We start from the raw sequence: 20,396 nt of genomic DNA, 5'->3' as shown, positions 1-20,396 counted from the left end.
TTATTTGAATCTTTCAACATTTCATGCATCCCTACGTGCCTATGTCTTTAAAGTTCGTTCTAACACATCTCAGTGATAAAGATGCTCGGTAGAAACAACAGCAGCAGAAAACAGGGATCTATGCCCGCCGTCTCACCACTCCGAGGTAGAGGTGGGAGGAGCATAATTTCATGGCCAATAGTTACAAGGCAAGTTCAAGGCCGTCATGACCCCCTTCCTCATAACTGGAAAAAGTGATGCAAATTTCTACAGAGCTCTTGTCCAAGGGTGGAGGTGAGTGGGAAAAACACCTCAATGAAGCAACGTCTTAATTTAGAGGAACAACTTTGTCCACACAGGCAGCTTTTACACAAATCATTTTCCAGAGTCCTCTAACACTTGATCATGAGTTTATCAATACATTGAAGATGTTTCCCATTTGAAATTAAGCCTCCAGTCATTCTTCAGTAGCGTGTCTTCAGTGTCCTAGGAAATAGGATGACATGGGGTGAGAGTGGTTGTTTCCTCGCTCTCCCTGGCGTCACAGTGCGTACTGAGCGCGTTCTGCATGAATTCCACCACTGCTGTTTTGTGCTGACACTCTTGTGTTTCCAGTGAGGAAACAGGCTTCTCTGGGCCAAGCAGCTCCTAGAAGAGAGTTCGCATGCCTGAGTGATAGAGTGGGGATTCGAACTGTAGTTAGACAGCTGACAGAATTCAGAATCTTACCCAGGCACCAGAGTTACCACCGTCTTTTAGCTCTAAGAGTTCAAGTGAAGAGTTAAGCAGTGAGGTACAGGGCAATGGTGACCAACAACACTTGAGAATGTTTTCTCATTCTCTTAACAAGGACTGTGCAGTGTCGAGGAACATAGTTTGATTAGGAAAAAAAGAATCTAGAGGATTGAGTTACTGTGGGCAGAGGATACTTGCCCAATCAACCTCCCCCATATAGGAGTGGAGTAGCATAGTGGACCCAAGGCTCTAAAGCCTGAAGTGCTTGAGTTCAAGGCTTTCATTGAACACCCTACTATTGCATGGCCTTTATACCAAGTGAAGACTTTCCTCATTTCTGCTCTTTTACCTGTGAATAAAAATGCAGATACCTCACCATTGGTTTTCTTTTATAAGAGCTACGAGATAAAACAGAAGTCAGTAGTCTTCCTGAAGTGCTGGCACGCGGAAGCCCATAAATTCCACTCGCTGTGACTTGGCAGTAACTAGTAAAGAAGTTGGGATGGGGAGGGCAAAGGAAGATAGTAAATGCCACTCGGCTCTCTCAGGAAGCTGAGCCTCCATGGGAACTTAGAGCAGGCAGGACAGGCTCACAACAGCCATCCTTGCACAAGTCAGCCATGTCGCAACTGCACACTGTCCTCCATTAGCCCTGCATTGTGTCAGCCTAGGGGAGGGGCGGCTCAGGGCATCAACACAGGGAGAGTTGTGATTTACAGACATCATTTTTGTTATGGGATTTTAGAGTGAGCAAGGACAAAAAGAACCAAACGTAGGCCCATTTAGTCAGCACTGCCCAGGTATTCAAGGGTGGGAATGACTTGTCCCTGAGCTGTGTTTCCTGGGTTAGGAAATCGGCTTGGACCCTCCAGGTAGGCAGCTTAGGGACCAGACTCAGCATCGCCTCTCTGGCAATCTTTTGGACCAGGTTGAGTGGGACGGTTTAGGGTATTCCTACCCCGGGAAGCACGACACCTGCATCGTCCTTCATTTGTCTCTGAAGCTAATGGGAAATCATTCGATTAAAACGCGTGCAGCAGAATGCGTGAAACCACAATATGAGTTTAAGGAAATGAAAACTGCCCATGGACGGCATCTGAAGCCGAATTGTATGAAATGAAATTTTGTTTCATTTCCAGTGATTTCCTAGGTGAAATTAGGGGTCTGTCTGGATAGCATAATGACAATAGTGGCGGGAACCACACAGACTCAAATAACATACATGAACCTTAATAAAGAGTGAGAGGTACTCGCGGGAATGCATTAAATTGAGTAATAATTTATTATTTAGAGACCTCTACCCATTTACTCAGTTTTTTTTTTTTTTTTAACTTGGAGAATTGGCTCTTCTGTAAGGTGTGTCATGTTTTGCAAAGAAAAAGTGAGTGTGTTCTGTGTGCTTGCTTGTAGGTAGATGTCAGACTTTGGTGTGCCCAGGGTTGCCTTCCTACCTGTGAGCTACCAGGCTCCTGTGAGGGGAACCAAGAGCTGACAGGATTCTGTATGTCCTATAGGAATGCATTGCAATTATTTCCAATCACAATTAACCTGATTAGAATAATGGACAGGAAGTGTCCCTCTGTAGCTAATGTGGTTTGGCATCAGCTGACTGAAACCCTCTGATAATTTCTGCACAGATGGTTGCTCTGAATGCAGCACTTTTTAAATTATTATTTTCATGGTCTCTTGGTAGGCCAAAACCTCGACACCGACAACAGACCTCCCTATTAAGGTGGACGGAGCCAACGTCAACATCACAGCTGCCATTTATGACGAGATCCAACAGGAGATGAAAAGAGCCAAGGTGTCTCAAGCCCTGTTTGCCAAAGTGGCTGCAAACAAAAGTCAGGTGAGTAGGGGTTTTTTGTTTTGTTGTTTTGTTCTTTTTTTTTTTTTAAAGAATAAAATGGAGTGCTGGGACCGCTCTCTTTCCCCTCCAATAAAAACACATCTGTTTTTATAATAATAATAACAGTAATAACCCCTGGGGAGCCCATCATGTTCTGCCTTCTGCCCCATGGCTTTGCTGTAACTCCCATCGGAGTTCAGAAGAGAGACAATGCCAGAACCTAGCTTCATTCTCTTAAATAAATGTTTGATATTAAAGAATAAGAGTTAAAATATTTTTCCCTTATCCAAAGCTTCCTATGTTCATTGAAAAAAAACATGTGTTTCTTGAGGAAGCAATTTTTTTAAGTAAAAAAAAAGAAAACTGTAGTCTGTGCATAACAGCCCCTTCCTTGAGACCACATTTAACTAGGGCTCATCACCTTCCTATTCCCACCAGGGGAAAGGCTGACTTCGCTCTAATAACCACTTTTGCCCAGCCCCAGAGACACCTTGTGATTGTCGGGTGTTTCGTTCACATATTGAATACAGTTGTTTTTCCAGGAGAAAACACACGTGGGGGTTCCAGAATAAGTGCTAAAATCTTTTAGCAGAAAAACATAGATGCTTATCCAGTAAAAGTGTTCAGCATCAGAGCTGCAGGGAGTGCGATGCTCAGGGGAGCCCAGCACACAGATGCTTGGCTTCCTTTCTGAAAGCAGCACTGGTTGGTGGGATCTACCCCTCTGCCTCGGTCTGTTTAAGGGGGCAGCTACTGCCTTAGGCTGCACCAGGGCACCCTTCTTTCTCCCACAGATAAAGGATTAGTGTAGGACAGAGGAAATGGAAGTTAGGTGAAGCAGAATTTTGGGAGCCCTTTGATTTTGAGCTTGATTTCCACTGTGCTTTGCATGACAAATGCTTCCATTCCTACATATGCAAATGGAAAATGGCCTGGGCCCTCTCCCTGACAGATATGTGCTGGGTGCTGTAGTTACTACTGAGCTCTGAGTTACTACTGTGAGCTGTAGTACTAAGTTACTGGGTGTCACGTTTTTTATTGAGCAAGAAAGAGTTCAATAAAAATTAAGTCCTTAAACATGATAAATGTTAAATTTAGCATATTTAGACTAATTATTGGCAGATTAACCTCATTTTTGACCTGCATTACAGTATCTTACTTTCAGTTTTTAATGAAGAGAGAGAATACCAGAGGAGTTTGAAGAGGATTGAAATGTTTATTTTCCTTTTTAATCTCCATGTAGTCATTCTTGAAAATGACTCTGACTTCCTTCATCAACAAAACTAGGGAACCGAGTTTGCTAAGATATGTTTAACCATAGGATGAAAATCCACAAAAAGAAAAGACCATAGCGCCTCCCTACACTGTTAAACGCATAAAAATCCCATGTAACACATGGTATAATATAATGAGAGTTGGAGCTGTTAAACGAAGAAGGTGTTAAATGCTAACGCCACTTGGCAAAACTACTGTGCATTTAATGGTTTTCCACTGGGTAATAAGGGGCGTATGTGTGGATGTGCAGTGGGTGTGAGAGCTGCATAAGTGATTTTGCAAACCTGACCCTCTCTGTGTCCTGACACACATTTCAGTTTTCCTTGCTCCTTCTTTTATAAGGATAAACTGAAGACCAGAGTCTGAGAGCTCAATTGAAGGGCGCACAAGTTTCTTGTTGACATGGCTCTGTGGCTGTTGGGATTAGCAAGGCCTAATTAATTCAGGTGGATGATTGAGAGCTGCGTTTGACAGTTAGCTGTTACCAATTCTGAGGCCTCCCCAAGAAATCAGCAGTCCTGATTTCCTAGAGCCTGGAAAAGTGGTTCTGAAAATTAATATCCCAAAGGATGAAATTGAGCATAAGTGGGGACTAGGCACTTGGAAGTCTCTCTTTTTCCTCAGAAGAATGGGCTCTTCTTAAATGTTTGGACAAAGAACCATATATTGCAAATAGCTGACCAAATAAGTATTTCAGGAATGATGTTTCTTAAAAAAAAAAAAAATAGTGCCAAATAACATAGCTTTAAAGACAGTTCATCATAAAGGATACTCTATCCCGGAAGCACCAGCATTCACCCAACAGCAGGCCCACTTGCTTGATTTGGTCCATGTATTTAATGTATGTTTCTAGTGCGGGAATGACTCAGGCAGATTTTACCTCCCCAAGATGCACACACATTTCTTTGGGTTGTGAGAAACGAGAGAGCAAAGCATTCCCTCCTTTCTTTCATTAACTTCTGTCATTCTGTTATTTTTCTCTGGAGGGCTTGGGAGTTCTCAGGGCGACTGAGGAGGTTAATGCCTCTCCAGGGCTTTCCCATCATATGGAGGTGAAACTAGTGAAACCGTTGATTAAGATCCCTTAAGAACTGGAGGAGACTGGAGCCCTGAGCTTAGATATAGCTCTCAATCCTCCACTTCATTAGAAATTCACTTTCCATAGAACTCAACCATCGTCTAGTAGGCCCGTTCCCACTTGGTGTGAATCGGCTGCAATCAGTTATTAAAGATGGTGGGGACGTAAAGGATGGGGGCTGCTGGGATAAAGCAAAGGAGGTGATCCGGAAGAATAACCAGGGGACCCATGGGGTGTGGGTGAATGGCCCTGGAGTCCTCTACCCGGGTTTAAGGACTCCTAGGATGCTCTCCTTGTCCCCCACACCCTATCAGGCCTGGGAGCTCTAGCTATAGCCAGAGGGAGGGTGGGAGGGTCTTCTTCCTCAAGCAAGAGAGACAGGAGGATGCAGGGATTAGGAGAGTTTTCTCCTCACTGCAAGAGCAGAGGAGAAGACAAGACTGTGAGCTCTCTGTAGCTAGAGAGAGAGAAGAGTTTCTGAACACTGAAAAGCTCTACCATGTTATTCCCACAAAACCTGTGTTCTGCATGCGAGTGGTTCTAGTGTCTCTGCTCTCATGTAGAGGAGTTTCTGTGGGTTCTGTGCCTCACAGGCACTAGTACTCTGTAGAAAGCTGTATGCCTCATTACTGCATTGCCATTAAAATGTGTGTTCTGAATTTCAACTAACAACCAATTATAGTTTGACTTGCCTGTTTCTTGTCTTAGATTTGAGTTGATTTTTATATGGCATAAGCATCCGATTTCATTCTCCTAGATATGGGGAGATCCAGTTTTCTGGAACATTTTTTAATGATTGGTTTGTTGGCTGGTTGGTTGGTTAATAGGATCTCAGTTCATAGCTGGCCCTGAACATTTGACCCTCATCCCATTAAACTTCCATATTCTCATTGTGTTTTTTGGTATCCTAGTTGAAAAATTCAGTTTTGTATGTTTGGATTTAGTTCCAAGCCCTTTCCATTCTGTTCCTTCAGCCTGTGCATTAGTGTTTACAGCCACACTCTGAAATTCTGACGATTAGCTTTGTAACATGAGTGATTCATTTATTGGAGTTGCTGGAGATCAACCCCAGCAGCCTGAGTGTGACAGACAAGTGTTGTATCACGGAGATACAGCCTTAGCTCCTGTAGTACAATTTTAAATCAAGAAGTATGATGTCCCTGACTTTTGGCTCTTTGGGGGACTTTTGTAGTTCCTTAAAAATTTTAGAATTCCTTTTTCTGTTGTGAAGAATGTAAATAAATGGAATTTGTTTGTTTGTTTGCCTGTTTCTTGATGCCAGAGATTGACTTGAGGTCTTATGCGTGCCAAGAAGGTTATCTACCACCGAGCTACACTCCTCACCCAACCATTGGGGTTTTGATAGGGATTATATGGAATGCATTCATTGCTTTCAGTGTAGATAGTTAAAAAACTATGTTATAAGTTATCTAGTAAAGGCAAGATCATGTGGAAGAGTAAATTTATAAAATATAAATGGTTTTCTTTAGTTTCACTATTTGAGTTTCTTAGCCTTCCTTGCTTATGTTGCAAGAGACCAAACTGTTGCCATTTTGTATGTATTCAAAAGAAATGATTAACATTATTCTAAGGTCCCATTATGAGGGTAGCATCCTTGGGATGGTGTTGGAAATAAATATATGATTGTGCTGATTTCTGTGGTATGGGACGTGCCAGGAAGCACAGCCAGAAGGTTCTACAGATGACTCCTGGTTCATTGTACCACTTACCCTCAGCAGAAGTTAAAACAATGGGTGTGCTTTGCCTGTACGGCAGGTTCTCTGGGAGCCCATGAAAGTGGTTTCCTTGAAACCACAGTCTGTGGGCAGTGAGCCCAGTATTCCCTGTACATCAACATGGACCTCTGATTTCCAGTTCTTCTTTATGGCATAATCTGAAGGAATGAGAACCTTCCGCAGGGCATCAGCAAACATTCCCCATGGGTTTGTTTTGATAGAAACCTTATAATAAAGAATTGTCTTTCTTCTCCCCTCTATCTGTTTTATGGTGTAAAGCGAGTTTTTGTTTATTTGGTCGTCTTCTTGTTATTACTGGTATTATTAACTAGATACCAATGAAAGTTGGTCATAGTATTCATGAATTTCTCAAAATTGGAATGTCTTTTAAGTTGGTATTGGTTTTTAGTATTTTTTCGTTCTGTATTTTGAGTTGATATATTTTGCCTGTTTATGGTATGGTGCCTTTGGAAACTGGGTGTGACTTTGAAGCAAATCTGGCTTCCCTGTTAAAGGGTCTTCTGAACTCTCACCAGCCCTGTTGGGAAGAGGCGTGAGCTATGCCATGGTTCTGTCAGAGAAGAACATAGGTGCCTACGAGTTTGTGTCCTCTGGCAGTCATACTCCTTTCAAATCGGGCACCATTTGTTAGCTTACCTCCATATGGTCCTTGCCCTGACCTAGCACAAGTCTTACTTATGACCCTGCTTTCCTAGGTTCTGGAGGAAGTTTGCTTAGCATAAAGTTTAACACCTCAGCTACAGTTTGAGCCTGAAGGGCGTAGAAACATATAGTAAGGCACATTTAGCTATTATGTTTCTAGTATAATAAAGAGCCCAAGGCTTCACATTTATTCTTCTGTACACATATAAATGGCTTTTTCATGTATGTGTGCTCATCTATGCATGTGTCTGTGTATACAGTAACACAAAAAGGCACAGTAAACCTCCATAGACGTGAAATCCAGCATATTCCCATGTATTTGTGGGAGTAGAGGCAGCACAGTCTCATGCAATCCCCTCTTGATTTCAGCCCTGTACAGCAGAGGTTAAAGAATTGTTCTGAAATAAAATTTCCATTACTCTCAATTACAGACTCAATCTTTGTAAACACATCCACAGAAATGTGAGAGATGTGCTTAAGGCAGCCCAGAGAAAGCTGAAAATTGGTCCCTATGAAGATTCAGCTTAGGACTTAGTATACAATTTTGGACACTAGAAAAAGCTCACTTCGTGCAAGGTAAACTGTAATTAACCTTGAACTGTAACCGAGTACAGAGTAGATTCCATTGTCCGGGCTTAGATGACATCCTCAGCAGAGGTTCATTGACGCCCTTGACAGGTCTCCCCTGTATTTAGCCTCTTATCTATTTCAGCTTTCCTGATTAGGTTATCTTGAATCATTAGGGGGGTTATTTATTTTAATAGACACTTATTGGATTCATGAAAAGAGAATTCAGTGACGAAGAAACAAGAGCAGAATACTATCTGGCTCATTTCACACTTGAGGAGAGTCTCAACCAGCTGAAGAGAAATCCTTTCACAGTTACAAAAGTTTGTTTGGGGACTTTCTGTGCTTCCATTTAGAAAGCGAACTGTCTGTGGTTAATAATATGAATTTTCCTTTAAGAAACTCAGAAAACATTCCCTTTTGGTTACATATGCTGACATTTTCTGTATTGAAGATGTGGGTGAGGAAATGGCCTGTTACATTTCTGCGGCAAGAAGCTTGAGTCATTCCGAGGAACTGTTCATTTGCTGAGTTTCCCATTCATTAGAGTTCCTAGAGGGGCAGAAGGGTGGTGCAACTTCCTGTTTGGTAGCTGGGGTTCACTCACCAGCTCTCTCCCAGACACGTCAGGAAGGAGGGGGGACAGGCATCACCTCCCTTCTGGGATCACCCAGCCTCCTTCACTAGGGGCAACTTTAACCTCCTTTGCTGGAGACTAGAGCAAGCCATGAGCTTGTATTCAGTAGTGCTTGTTCTGAGCTAACACAGAGACAGGAACACTGGGGCTGCTGAGGCATCTCGAGAGGTAGGGACACTGAGAACCTCTCACCTTTAGGACCCACATAGGATAAGAAGAAAAGCAAGTCATATGAGTTACTCGGCTCTGACCTCCACATATGTACACACATGCACCTGCAGACACACGCGTGCACACACACCCAAAGTAAAATGTAATCGAGAAAAATGTCATGAGCCCAGAATATTTTTTGTTCATGTGTTTGTCTGTCTGTTTATTTAAGGCAAAACCCAGACTGGCTTAAGACTTGGCCACTTCTCTCATTCTGCCTCCCCAGTGCTAGAATATTATTGCTGTTGTTGTAAAGAAGAACACTTGATAAGGGGTAGAAGGGAGGATCCTAGCTCGGTTTCTTGATACATGGCAACCTCAAGCACAGGCATTTCAGCACCATGGACAGGACCACGTGCTCCTATTCCACTGTGGCCCCTCTGTCTCCCACAGCAGCGCTTAGACCCACAGTTTAGAGATTAAATTCAAACTCATGCCTGTTGAGTCCTCACTCAAGCTAGGCCTTGTTAATGTTCTATAAATGCCTTGGTCATTTGAACATTCTCAGCCTGTGGTAGTTAAAAACTGAAATAGATATTGCCAGCTTCCATTTAGTTTTGACCCAGGAAAACTCTAAGGACCCCGATGTGAGCAGTAACAGAAAGTTCACACCAGTGCCCACATAGAAAGCGCTCAAAAGGATGAGAGCAGCTTGTTAAATGGTCAGTATGGTGTTAGTGATGTATGTCATTCTTTTTAGACAACCCCAAATAATGCAGCTCAGGCAGGACGCGCTTCACTCTCAGGTCATGTGGGGTTTTGTTTTTTGTTTTTTGTTGTTGTTTTTTTTTTTAAATATGCAACAGCATAGTCTCAATGTGAACAGAAATAGTATCTAGGCTTAATGGTGTTCTTGACTTTGTTATATACTACCCCACACCCCAAGGACTCCATACTAAATAGAAAAAAGTGTGACAGGAAACCAGAGAAGAGTTCATTCTTTATCTTCACAGTTTAAGTGCCTCCGGTAGCTCCCAGAGGCTATAGCATTAAAATGAGATGTTCGCCTATTGCAGATGGGCAAATAGACCTTGTCAGGCTGCCTTTGGAAATTGGTGTTCCCCTTCAACAAGAACTGACTTTGAGGTGACAAAATAGTCCCCACGTGATACTGTCTATATAACCCAGTAGTGCCAGTTCAATCTAATTAGCATCTGCATAGCAGTACTGTGTGCAAGGAGGAGTACTGTGCTCAGAGAGACTGCATCAAGAAGCACGGCCTTGTCCTTTACTCCCATCGAGAAGAGGCCAGCCCTGAAGGTACATCAGGCATACCCACGCCTGACAGTAACACTGTGAGGCCCAGACAGGAATGAGCAAGCATTTTTCACAGGCGATTAGGTGAAGCCAGGTTATGAGAGTCTTGAAGAACAGCATCTCCAGGGATTATTGATCTGAACAGAGGTATTATAGCCAAGAGGGTAGCATGACAAAGCATGGAGGTGGTAATGTGCATGTACCAAATGTCTGCAGGGACTGAGTAATCACTGTGGCTGGAGAATAAGGTCACCCTGGGAATTATTGAGGAATGAGCAAACAACAGCAGCTCGTGGTTCTTGCTGTTGCCTCTTCCAGTGGTCTGGAATGGGGGGCTGCTAGTCGCTTCCTTCCTGCAACTCATCAGTAAAACTCCCTTTTCTGAAAGATAGACAAGAGTTACTTGTTTTTCAAAAAGAATTGGTGGGGTATTTTTTTTTCAAGTTGTACAGAGTCCTAATACATTTCCATGATTTGCTTTGTAAATTTAGATTGGCAGCCAACTCTCTGGGACATGTGGGTAGTAAGTGAGCGATACCATGGCCGGTGCGAGTGTCGGCCTCACCTGCAGAGCTAGAGAGGGTCGTCAGACTTGTTTTTGCTACAGAGAGAAATTTGCTTAAGAGACTGACGAGATGGCTGAAATATAATGCTAATAAATACTATTTGCTTATTTTCTGAGTGTTTAGGAACTCATTAACCACTGGTTGCCAGGAATCAATCTTTGAACTGCTGCCCCTTCATGAGTCCCGTTGTAAAGATGAATTCTCTGGAATCATATTCATGGGCTCCATGTTTATTTTCATATGTAGGTCCTTGTGCTCTCTGGAAGTTTTGAAACTTTTTCAAACTCATTTTGGATACAGCAATTTTTATAAGAAAAAGCATAGAACCAATGTTGTGTTGTGTACCATCCTTACCCCCGCTTGCTTCCTTAGTGTTGACTTTGTCCATCACTGGAGAGAAATGTTAGCCGTGCAAGTAACAAAGCCAGGACATTAGCAGCTCTCATATGGAAAATGTAATTCCATTGCCTTAGTTCTTCTATTCACGTCTTTTTTCTTGGACCCAGATCTGGTTGGTCATTTTTATTAGTCTTTACCCCATAATTCTTCCTGCATCTTCCCTTGTCTTTTATGGCTATGCCAGAAGAGTGCTGACATCAAGTTTCTCTTAGTTTGGGCTTAGACCACCTTCTGAGTGACAGTCTGCCCTTGTGGTATGTCATGTGACAGTCTGTTTTTGTGGTGTGTATTGTGAACAGTGGTCATGATGTCAGTGCAGCTTCAGTAGTGAGGCCGGCCTTGACCAATTGGCACTTCCTTACATATTTATTAACCAATTGGTCAAGGTCATTTATTCCTTGTATTTTTGAACTCTAAAGGCTAATTACTATCTGCTGTTCATGATAGGAATCAGATAGCAGATGCTAGAGTGTAGAACCAGGGGACACCACCATTTTTGTGAGTCTCCCCTTTAATACCCAGAATCTTCAACAGAGCAACCACTTACTCAAGGATTGCCCAGTCATTTTGGGGCAGAGCGAGAACTAAATTAGAAGTCAGATCTCAGGACTGCAAAGATGAATGCTATCTGCCACTCTGAGTCATGCTCACCTCCGTGAGACTTACAGAACCCCAATTTATTAGACTATAAACACTAACTGGACTGCATGGATATTCAGCCAATCTCCAATCAGAGCTTAAAACTCAGACTTTTCAAATAAGAGGGAAACCACAGAGAAGGACAGGAAGGAGCTTCTGGGGGGCTGGAGATCAGATGAACTGTGTCAGTGTTTGAAAATGAAAATACTTCAGGAATGTTCCACACAACACACAGGGAACAACAACAAAAAACCTACTTGAGATTTTTAACAGAAAAAGGAGATTTGTTTATTAATAATTCATGAGTTCCCATTGAACATGCATGACAGAAACAGTGCTATTCAATAGAGAATACAGTCATCTGTCACTGTTTTATTTGACATTTACACTTTTTTTTTTTGCCTGATACTGCAAAACTTTCTTGGATGGTATGCAAAAATTATATAAATGAAAAAAATTCCCAACGTAGGGATCCTTTATTTCTTCTGTGATGGGTTCACTCAGAGTTATACAGGTATGGATGTGTACATGCAAGAGCATGACACTTCTTTACGTGATCATTAGTCACCAGACAAGCAAATATGAGGTCCTGTTTAGAAAAAGGAGCCACCGTCCAAATGGCCACCTGGAGGGATGGGGTGCACAAAAAGATGCTGGATGGGATGAGAGGTGAGGAGAAAGGCTAGCGTGCAAATGTGCAGAGGGAGCAAGTGAGTCAGTGAGGAGACAGCAAATCATGGCCACTGAGAAGGACATCAGCCAAAGAATACACTGCCATTTCAGATAAGAAATAAATATTTATAAATGGCATCACAGGAGTCCTACTGGTGGGAATATCAGCATTTTGTAGAGCAAATTAGAGTTAGGAGCTCCTCACCACTCTGTGCTAGTGCGGGCTCTCAACAAGCTTTCTGCTCTGTGGGTTAGTTATTATTTATAAAAATCACAGAACCAGCTGATACATTCATAAGCTAATTATTGAAGCAGCTGGGTACACATGGTGCAATATGGCCAAGGCTGTGAAGTATCACAGATTTCTTGGGGCCTGCTGTGGTGGGGGTGCACTGGTGAAGGCTCCCTCCCTTAATCTGATCAGCCAAGCAAACACTTTGTGGGGAAACTTGATTAATAACCCTCTAAATACCATGAATGTGCTTCATCTTCCAAACCGAGTTCCCTTAAACATGCCATTAGCTCAGCCCATCAGGGATCCAAGGAAGTTCTCTGCCGCCCTAAGAACAGGGCCTTGTTGGCTACTTCCTGATGCCAGAAATTAATTTGGTTTGCTTATGTCTGTACACATGATCACACTTGTGTCTAATCCACTCCCTAATAGCTTCAAGGTCAAGACCTTGCATGTCAGTGGGCAAATTGAGCACTACCCTCCTTAAAGACCGATGGCCGATAGCACAGTCCATACAGCACAAGCTATAGTGTTGTTCTAAGTGAGAGCAAGGAACACAGATTATAGCGGCGCATACGAATCAAACGTGGCAATGGATGTTCTGTGAGACGTTCCAAGTGTCATAAGTGGAGACACCACTCAGCTGTCACCTGTCTTCCTTCAAGCTGCGGCTTCCCACAATGCAATGCATCCTGGAAGCAGAACAGCAGGTGCTGTCTTCCTTAAGGTCTGGCTATCTCCGAACTTCATCTTTTAACAGATGTAGGTTTTTGTTTTTATTTTCCATTCAGTGATTGGTCTCCATGCTCTCGCCTCCCCTGGGAGATGTTAAACATACCTGTTTAAAACATTTGAAAGAGTTCACCAGAGACTTATTCAGATCTGTGAAAAGACACAGAAATGGGAGCTTAATTTTTCCACAGATGGCTTATTTTCCATCTCAAGAATTCTTTCCTTTGTATAAAGAACCCCCCGAGAAAACACTTTGGGACCAGGAGATTTTTATTAAAATATAATTTATTTTCTGGTAGTGATAAAAATTTATCTTCATTTTTCATGTGCATGGCACTTGAAAATTAACCATTACCTGTCTCTTGAGTTGGGGGGTTGGGGGAGCTATAGAAGTACTTGAGAAAAAAAAGATTTGCAAGCAAATGGTAAGATACCTTGTTTTCATTCTTCCTAACTCTCTAACTCTCCCAAGCTCCCAGTTTATTGCAAGAAAAGATCAGGTCTGCGCAAATGTGGCCTCTCACTTGTAAAAACAAGGCAGTGTTGTGTTACAGATTAGTTTATAAATCCCCAGTGGCTTCACAGTTCAGTGCCCACAGCTGCTGCACACAGGCCTGGGTTTTTGTCTCTTCTCAGTGCTGCAGCCGGCAGTTGAAGGGGAAAATGGAATGATCAGGTTATTAACATGGAGGCCGTGAGGAGGAGGCTGCACAATGAGAACAGCTGGTGTTGCTGTCTTGGCTGATGCTGCGGAGATAATCAAATCTTGCCTTTTTTTGGGGGGGGGGTAAAGGCAGAAGACACAGTGGAGAGTTAGACAAACAAGAGCTTATGATATTATATGGGGTTTTTACGATGCGTGTCAGGGGCTTCCGTTGGCTTACAAGTGATGGTGGAGAGTATGTGAAGGCTTGGGATTTGTTTCTCACAAAGTCAGTTGTGTTTATGCACCTTTTAAGGGAAAAAAAAAAACACAAAACAAAACTCTACCCTTTCACAAGAGAGGAATTGTGGGACAGTTCTTGGTTTTAAAATTAGCGACGTAGCTTGGAAGTGATGGGTTAGAAAGCTACTGGGTAAAATATTTTGACATGAGTCAGTGAGCGATGTTGACAGCCTCTGTATTATTTTCATATAAGCCATCATTTGCATTGCTTTTCCTTCCTCCTGCAGTTGTGAGAGGGAACATCCGGATGGCAGAGTTGGGACAGGGCGTTTGCAGGTGCAGGCTGACCCCCTGTCCCTTCCTGCAGGTGCGGCTATGGAGGGAGGGTGATGGCTACGGGGGCTTTGAGCCCAGCGTGCTCACAGATGAAGCAAATCTACATTGCGTTTTGATTCTAGCAAAGGCTGCTGGTTTCTGTTTGCAAGGTTACTAATGATTAGAAGGACATTAACTCCCTAGAGGACTCAGTACTGTGATACCCAGGACTGTATTTTTTTTTTTATTATTTGCCTTCTCATAATATATGCATGTTTGACTTCCCCCTCTTCTTGTAGTAGAACTAACCAGTTGGGTAATTTGTAAAATGTTATGGCTGAAACTAAAAAATTCCTTTTTCTTTTTCGAGAAGGGATAACTGTAATTTCATTTGTACATCTAGAAGATTTTGTTATATGGATTGTTAAGAAACTCATTGAGAATGTATTCTATAGGAAGGTGTTAAGAAATTTCAATGGGAGTAAAGATTCTTGGGGCTGGGGATATAGCCCAGTTGGTAGAGTGCTTGCCTAGCATGTAGGAAGTCCTGAGTTTGAGCTCCACCCTCTCCAGCCTTCAAACAGACATTGTAGCACAAGCCTGTAATCCCAGTACTTGGGAGTTGTAGACAAAAGGATCAGGAATTGAAGGTTATCCTTGACTATACCATCAGAGGCTAGCCTGGGTTTATTAAAAAAAATAATAATATAATAAGAAGAAGACTCTTGACCATTGGCATAAGTATTAACATGGCCATTGGTTGGATTTAAGAATTGGGCCATTTCAGTAGCTTCTACCATTGATGGGAATAATTCTGACATAGAACCATGGTTTGGGGATGGCAGTTGACTTGGTGTCTAGGCTCACATAACTGCTCTACACCCTGCAGTCCTAACTCCCATATCTCCTTCCCTCCAGGGCTGGCTCTGTGAACTGCTTCGTTGGAAGGAGAACCCCAGCCCAGAAAACCGCACCCTTTGGGAGAATCTCTGCACCATTCGCCGTTTCCTGAATCTTCCCCAGCATGAGAGGGATGTGATCTATGAGGAAGAATCTCGACATCACCACAGTGAGCGCATGCAGCACGTGGTCCAGCTGCCACCTGAGCCCGTGCAGGTCAGTGTCTTCTCCAGCCCCAGCCTTAAGACAGGCTTTCTGCTGGCAGCAGCTACCCAGGGTCAGGGAGAGCAGTACCACCTCCTGTGAGAGAAGGACTGGTACCCTGTCCTGAGGTCACAGCAGGTTCTGTGTGCTTACACCCAGAGAAGATGACCAGGAGATCAATGCCAATGGCAGTGGCCTGGCTGATAGCAGATCACTCAGATAATTAAATATAGTGCTTATCAGATTCTCCTTTTAGTATTTTTAACTTTTATTTATTTGTGTATATGCACACATAGGAGTACACACACACACACACACACACACACACACACACACACACACACACACACACACACACACAGTGGAGACCAAAGAAAAACTTGCAGAAATCAATTCTTGCCTTCTACTATTTGGGTCTGGGAATCCCTTTGGGGCCCATCCAATTGTTTTCTAAAGAAAAACTGAAGTAAATTTTGACTCAAAATTCTTCAGAGAATTTTTGTTGGGTGAAAAGCAAAGAAATAGTCTTCTGACCAGAGGAATCCCTTTAATTTTCACCAACCCCCTGAGAGAAGTCGTGATAGATCCTCAGAACTTTAAGATGAGTTTGCCGTCTCCAGTTCCTACTTTTACAAGTCTTCCTTATTTGGGCAGTATGCTCCGTTGGGTTAGTTTTCCAATTTCAATGAAACAAATCTTTCTTTTGGAAGTAAATGAGTTTGCTGGTCTACTTCTGAATCTAAGATCACTTTCAATCAGTATTAACCAGTGTATTGGCAGAGTTGGGCACGTCAATTGGTTTGGCCCTGCAGCCCAGTAACAGAAATCTTGACTGCAACAAAGGGGATCGTGTGAGACCTCTCTTAGACTTAGCATCTATGTGGAAGCGTGAACTGAAGTGGAATGCGGGTGTGCACAGGTGTGTAAAGACTATGTTAGAAGATTACGAAGGCAAAGGAAGCCTGGTGAGGTACAGTTTACGATGCAGACATAATAGAAGAAAGAGGAAGGATGCGGAAGAATAGCCGTCAGCTGTCTGTCTCTCCTCTCTTTGCTCTATACTATATGCCTGGGAGTAGCCAGAAGTGAAACCTCATTTTATCAAATGTTGGCATCTCAGCCCAAGCTGTCATGCTTTTCTATGTCAGTTTCTCGGGTCAGAGTCATGCTCTGACTCATAGGTTCATTGAGGCAGTGTTTAAAAGGTTCTCAGAGAACCCACGGTAGATAGGCAGGATCCAGGGTCAGTAACAACAGAACCACTCATTCTGGGAGGCTGAGCCACAATGCTTATCCTCTTTTCTCCCTGTCCTGATCTTTTCCTGTCTGGGGCTTCATCCAAACAGCAAGGAACCTCCCTTTGGATAATTAGACCAGTATACTGAGTCACACAGAGCAGTGGCTTTCAGACTTTTAATTTCTTCAAATTAAAGAGAGCTCAGTATAGTTTACCAACCTTTTATTTTAGAAAATAAACCGATTCAAATAGTTCCAGAGAAGTGCTTGTCATTCGCCGTACCGTTCTGTAGTGTTCAGTACTGAGGAACCCTAAGCATCTCCATGAAATAGCATACAGCAAAGACCGTAGCAACAGTAGAAATCGGATCCTCTAGGAACACTCATCACCTGCCCCCCTTATTCTCTCATTTGCTGCATTCCGGTCCAGACTTCTGTTTTGAACCAGTAGAATACCAAAGACTGCTTCAGAAGCCAAGGACTTTTCATGGCCTTATATTCAAGGTCTGTCTTAGTCCAATACAAGAGCAAAATGTTTGTAAAGTCTTATTCTTGATAGTAGCAGAAGTTAAAATGGTCTCAGCTCCATGCCAGTGATGAAAGGGGAACTCACAGGCTTTTGGTTTTGCTGGGTTTTTCTATTATTCTTTGTTTTGACTTTTGGAGACAGGGTTTCCCTATACAGCCCAAGTCATCCCCAAATTGGAGATCCTCCTGTTTCAACCTCCCCAGTGCCATCAGGTCTAGAAACAGAAATCTGAAATAACCCATTATCTACGGCAGTGGAGGAGCCCTTCCTTTTGATAATAGCTCTCTCACCATACCTGTCTGGACTCCTGTCCAGACCTTCTCGTTTGTGTTGCTTTAGGTAGATGATACAGTAGTCATGCAGTTGACCAGTCTGAGAGAACTAACTCTCAGCCAGGCAGTTCATTCATTTGTTCTCTTGTGTTTTCTATATCAGTGCTTGTTCATGGGTAAGCAAAAATCAGCCTTTGTGACTTTCAGTGTGCCATGCTAGTTTACATCGACTTCCAGTTCTTCTAAGACAAATCCCCTTACATCCTGGAAGTCTATTCCTATCACACAACTCCTAGCTAAGGACTTTACAAACAAGGCCATTTTCTCTGCACTGAATTTGCCCTGTGTATCAATCTTGCCCCTTCCACTACTGCAAAACCTGAGGCTTCCCGTGAGTGACATTGCTTCAGTGAATTCATAATGTCAGAAAAATACAAAGTTATAGATTTATTATTTAATTATAATCATAGTGTTAAAGATGAGGAATAATCACTAGAAACAGCTGGCAATGCTCTTAAAGACTAGAGAATGCAACTGACACCATCTCCTTAGGTGCCACTGTGCATGGTAGAAGACTGATTTGAAATATACCTACCCATAATGACATTTTCTGGCTGAGCACATGCCAGGCCACTGGACTTAAGAGTTGGGATTTAATTTGTTCCTTTCTGTCATTTGCAATTTAAAAAAGATAGGTATACTTACATATTTTAGAAATTTTATCTATAAGCTTACTATTGGTTTAGCAATGCTGCGTTTTGTCAAATTGGGTGGGAAATGTATCATCACTAAATCATTAAGGATGAATGAAAGTAGTGATGGGTAGGGGAGTCTCATGTACACAGCATAATAAATCCAGAGGGGTTTCCTCTTGGTGGGCATAGAAGAGTACCATTTGATTTCATTATGTAATTGGGTAGAGTAGTCTCTAGTTTTTCTTAGATGATCAAGAGACAGTGTCTTTGGGTATAATCACTATATTGGTCTGTTGACCTGAATGCAGTGGATACACGGGATCAAAGGAGGGATTCCCTGTCTCTGTCTTTATCTGGAGTTGTCTGTGAGGTTTTTCAGCTCACAGCCCATGGTTTCTTACCAGTGGTTTGCAGACAGAATTTAGAAGTGCACCACTGTCTTATGTATACTGGAAATATACTTCTTTTAGGATCATGAAGACTTAAAACTTTAAACCCACAGTTATAACTTGGAAGGTTCTATATAAAATTTAGAGAGTCAGAAGATGTGGCCCACCAAGCTCAAGAAGTCCCACATGACTGAAGCTGCACCATGTCCATGGGGACCCACACACCAACATGTCACTCCATCCATACTAGCCACACCCTGTGCCTTTGTACACACATCATTTCACTTTATTAATGCAAGCTCTGCATTCATTATGTCTCTTTGCCACTGTTAATCACCTGACCCTGGTGTTCCTGGTGCTGCCTTTAATTATGGCTTTTTTTTCTACATACCACTTAGTTCTTTGAGAATGTCACATAATATGTTCTGATTATCTTGACTTTAACCCTTTGCTTGTTGGCTGATAAGTATGTCTTTGATGGAATTTCCCATCAGAGATGAGTCAAGGTTACAGTTGAGACTATGTTGGACTTAGGGCCCATGTAGGAATGTTGTCAGCCCTAGACTTAGTCATGATGGAAGGACATGTCTCCTCCTTGGAACTCATATTTCCCAGGGAATATGTAAGTTTTCAGGTCATGTTGAAGTAGCTGGCCTTACAAAGTTTCTTGAGGCTATTCTGTATCTCTTTAGAAACACCAGTTAACTTGTCTGAGTAGAAACTAGCTTTAACTCTGAACTCACTTTGTAAAACCATATATACCCCAGGTCCACAATAAGAGATACATTGTCCCAAGACAAATGAGCACTGGGTCTTGGGGAAAATAAAAAGCCTAGATTCACAATAGGGTATGGTCCACTGTAGTGGTTCAGCATATAAAGAGCCAGTAAGCATATCTCTGGCCTTAAAGTGTATGAAGAGGGGAGATGTTTTAGGAAAGAGTGATATAGAAGCCTCATTGATGAATTGAAAATGGGGAGAAGCATTAATCTTCCGAGTGCTGCTAGTTCAAGAATAGATAGCACAGAGAAGAGCAAGAGAGTGAGACAAGGGGAGGGAGAGAGGGCTCATCAGTAAAGAGCACTTATTCTTGCAGAGAACCTAGGTTCAATTCCCAGCATCCACATAGTGGCTCACAGTGGCCATGACACCAGTTCCAGGGTGTCCTGAAACTGATGTTCTCTTCTGACCTCCATGGGCACTGGGTACATACATGGTATACAGACATATATACTTAAGTACATAATACTCATACATATAGAGTGTAATAACTCAGAGGGCAGGGCACATGACAGGGCAAGCAAAACTAAAATATCCTGTAAAAAAGGCAAGAAATGAATTAAGTTCTATGTTTCATTCCAGCAGATTGGGACAAAGTCATGTCTTGTGGTTAGTGAGTGGATGTGCTAGAGCAGTGGTTCTCAACCTCCCCAGTGCTGTAGTCCTTTAGTACAATCCCTCCTATTGTAGTGACACCCAACCGTAAAATCGTTTTCATTGTTACTTCATTTGCTACTGTTAGGAATCATAATGCAAATATCTGTGTTTCCAATGGCCTTAGGCAACCTCTGTGAAAAGTTCACCAGACACCAAAAGGTTGAGAACCACGGCCCTAGCGCAAATGGGAATCCTCAGCTTAGAATAAAAATACTAGTCACATTCAGGTCTTCATTAGTAACAACTATACTTGACAATTGGAAAAACTGGAGTAGCTGTTGAGCCTGCCTGAAGCCAGGATCACCAG

At 42.6% G+C, this 20,396-nt stretch overlaps 1 protein-coding gene across 7 annotated transcripts in view; it reads left to right on the top strand.

Moving 5' to 3' along the window:
* Satb2 (SATB homeobox 2) overlaps window positions 1–20,396 on the top strand; it is a 183,838-nt gene that overhangs the window by 129,434 nt on the left and 34,008 nt on the right. For all 7 annotated transcript variants that reach the window (XM_032901124.1, XM_032901126.1, XM_032901123.1 and 4 more), the window contains 2 exons: window positions 2,408–2,563; window positions 15,346–15,543. In XM_032901124.1, the coding sequence (XP_032757015.1) occupies window positions 2,408–2,563; window positions 15,346–15,543 (354 nt within the window). The remainder of the gene's footprint in view (window positions 1–2,407; window positions 2,564–15,345; window positions 15,544–20,396) is intronic.

Source organism: Rattus rattus, chromosome 4 (genome assembly GCF_011064425.1).
Source record: "Rattus rattus isolate New Zealand chromosome 4, Rrattus_CSIRO_v1, whole genome shotgun sequence".
NCBI lineage: Eukaryota > Metazoa > Chordata > Mammalia > Rodentia > Muridae > Rattus > Rattus rattus.
This window is presented reverse-complemented; position numbering and strand designations above follow the sequence as displayed.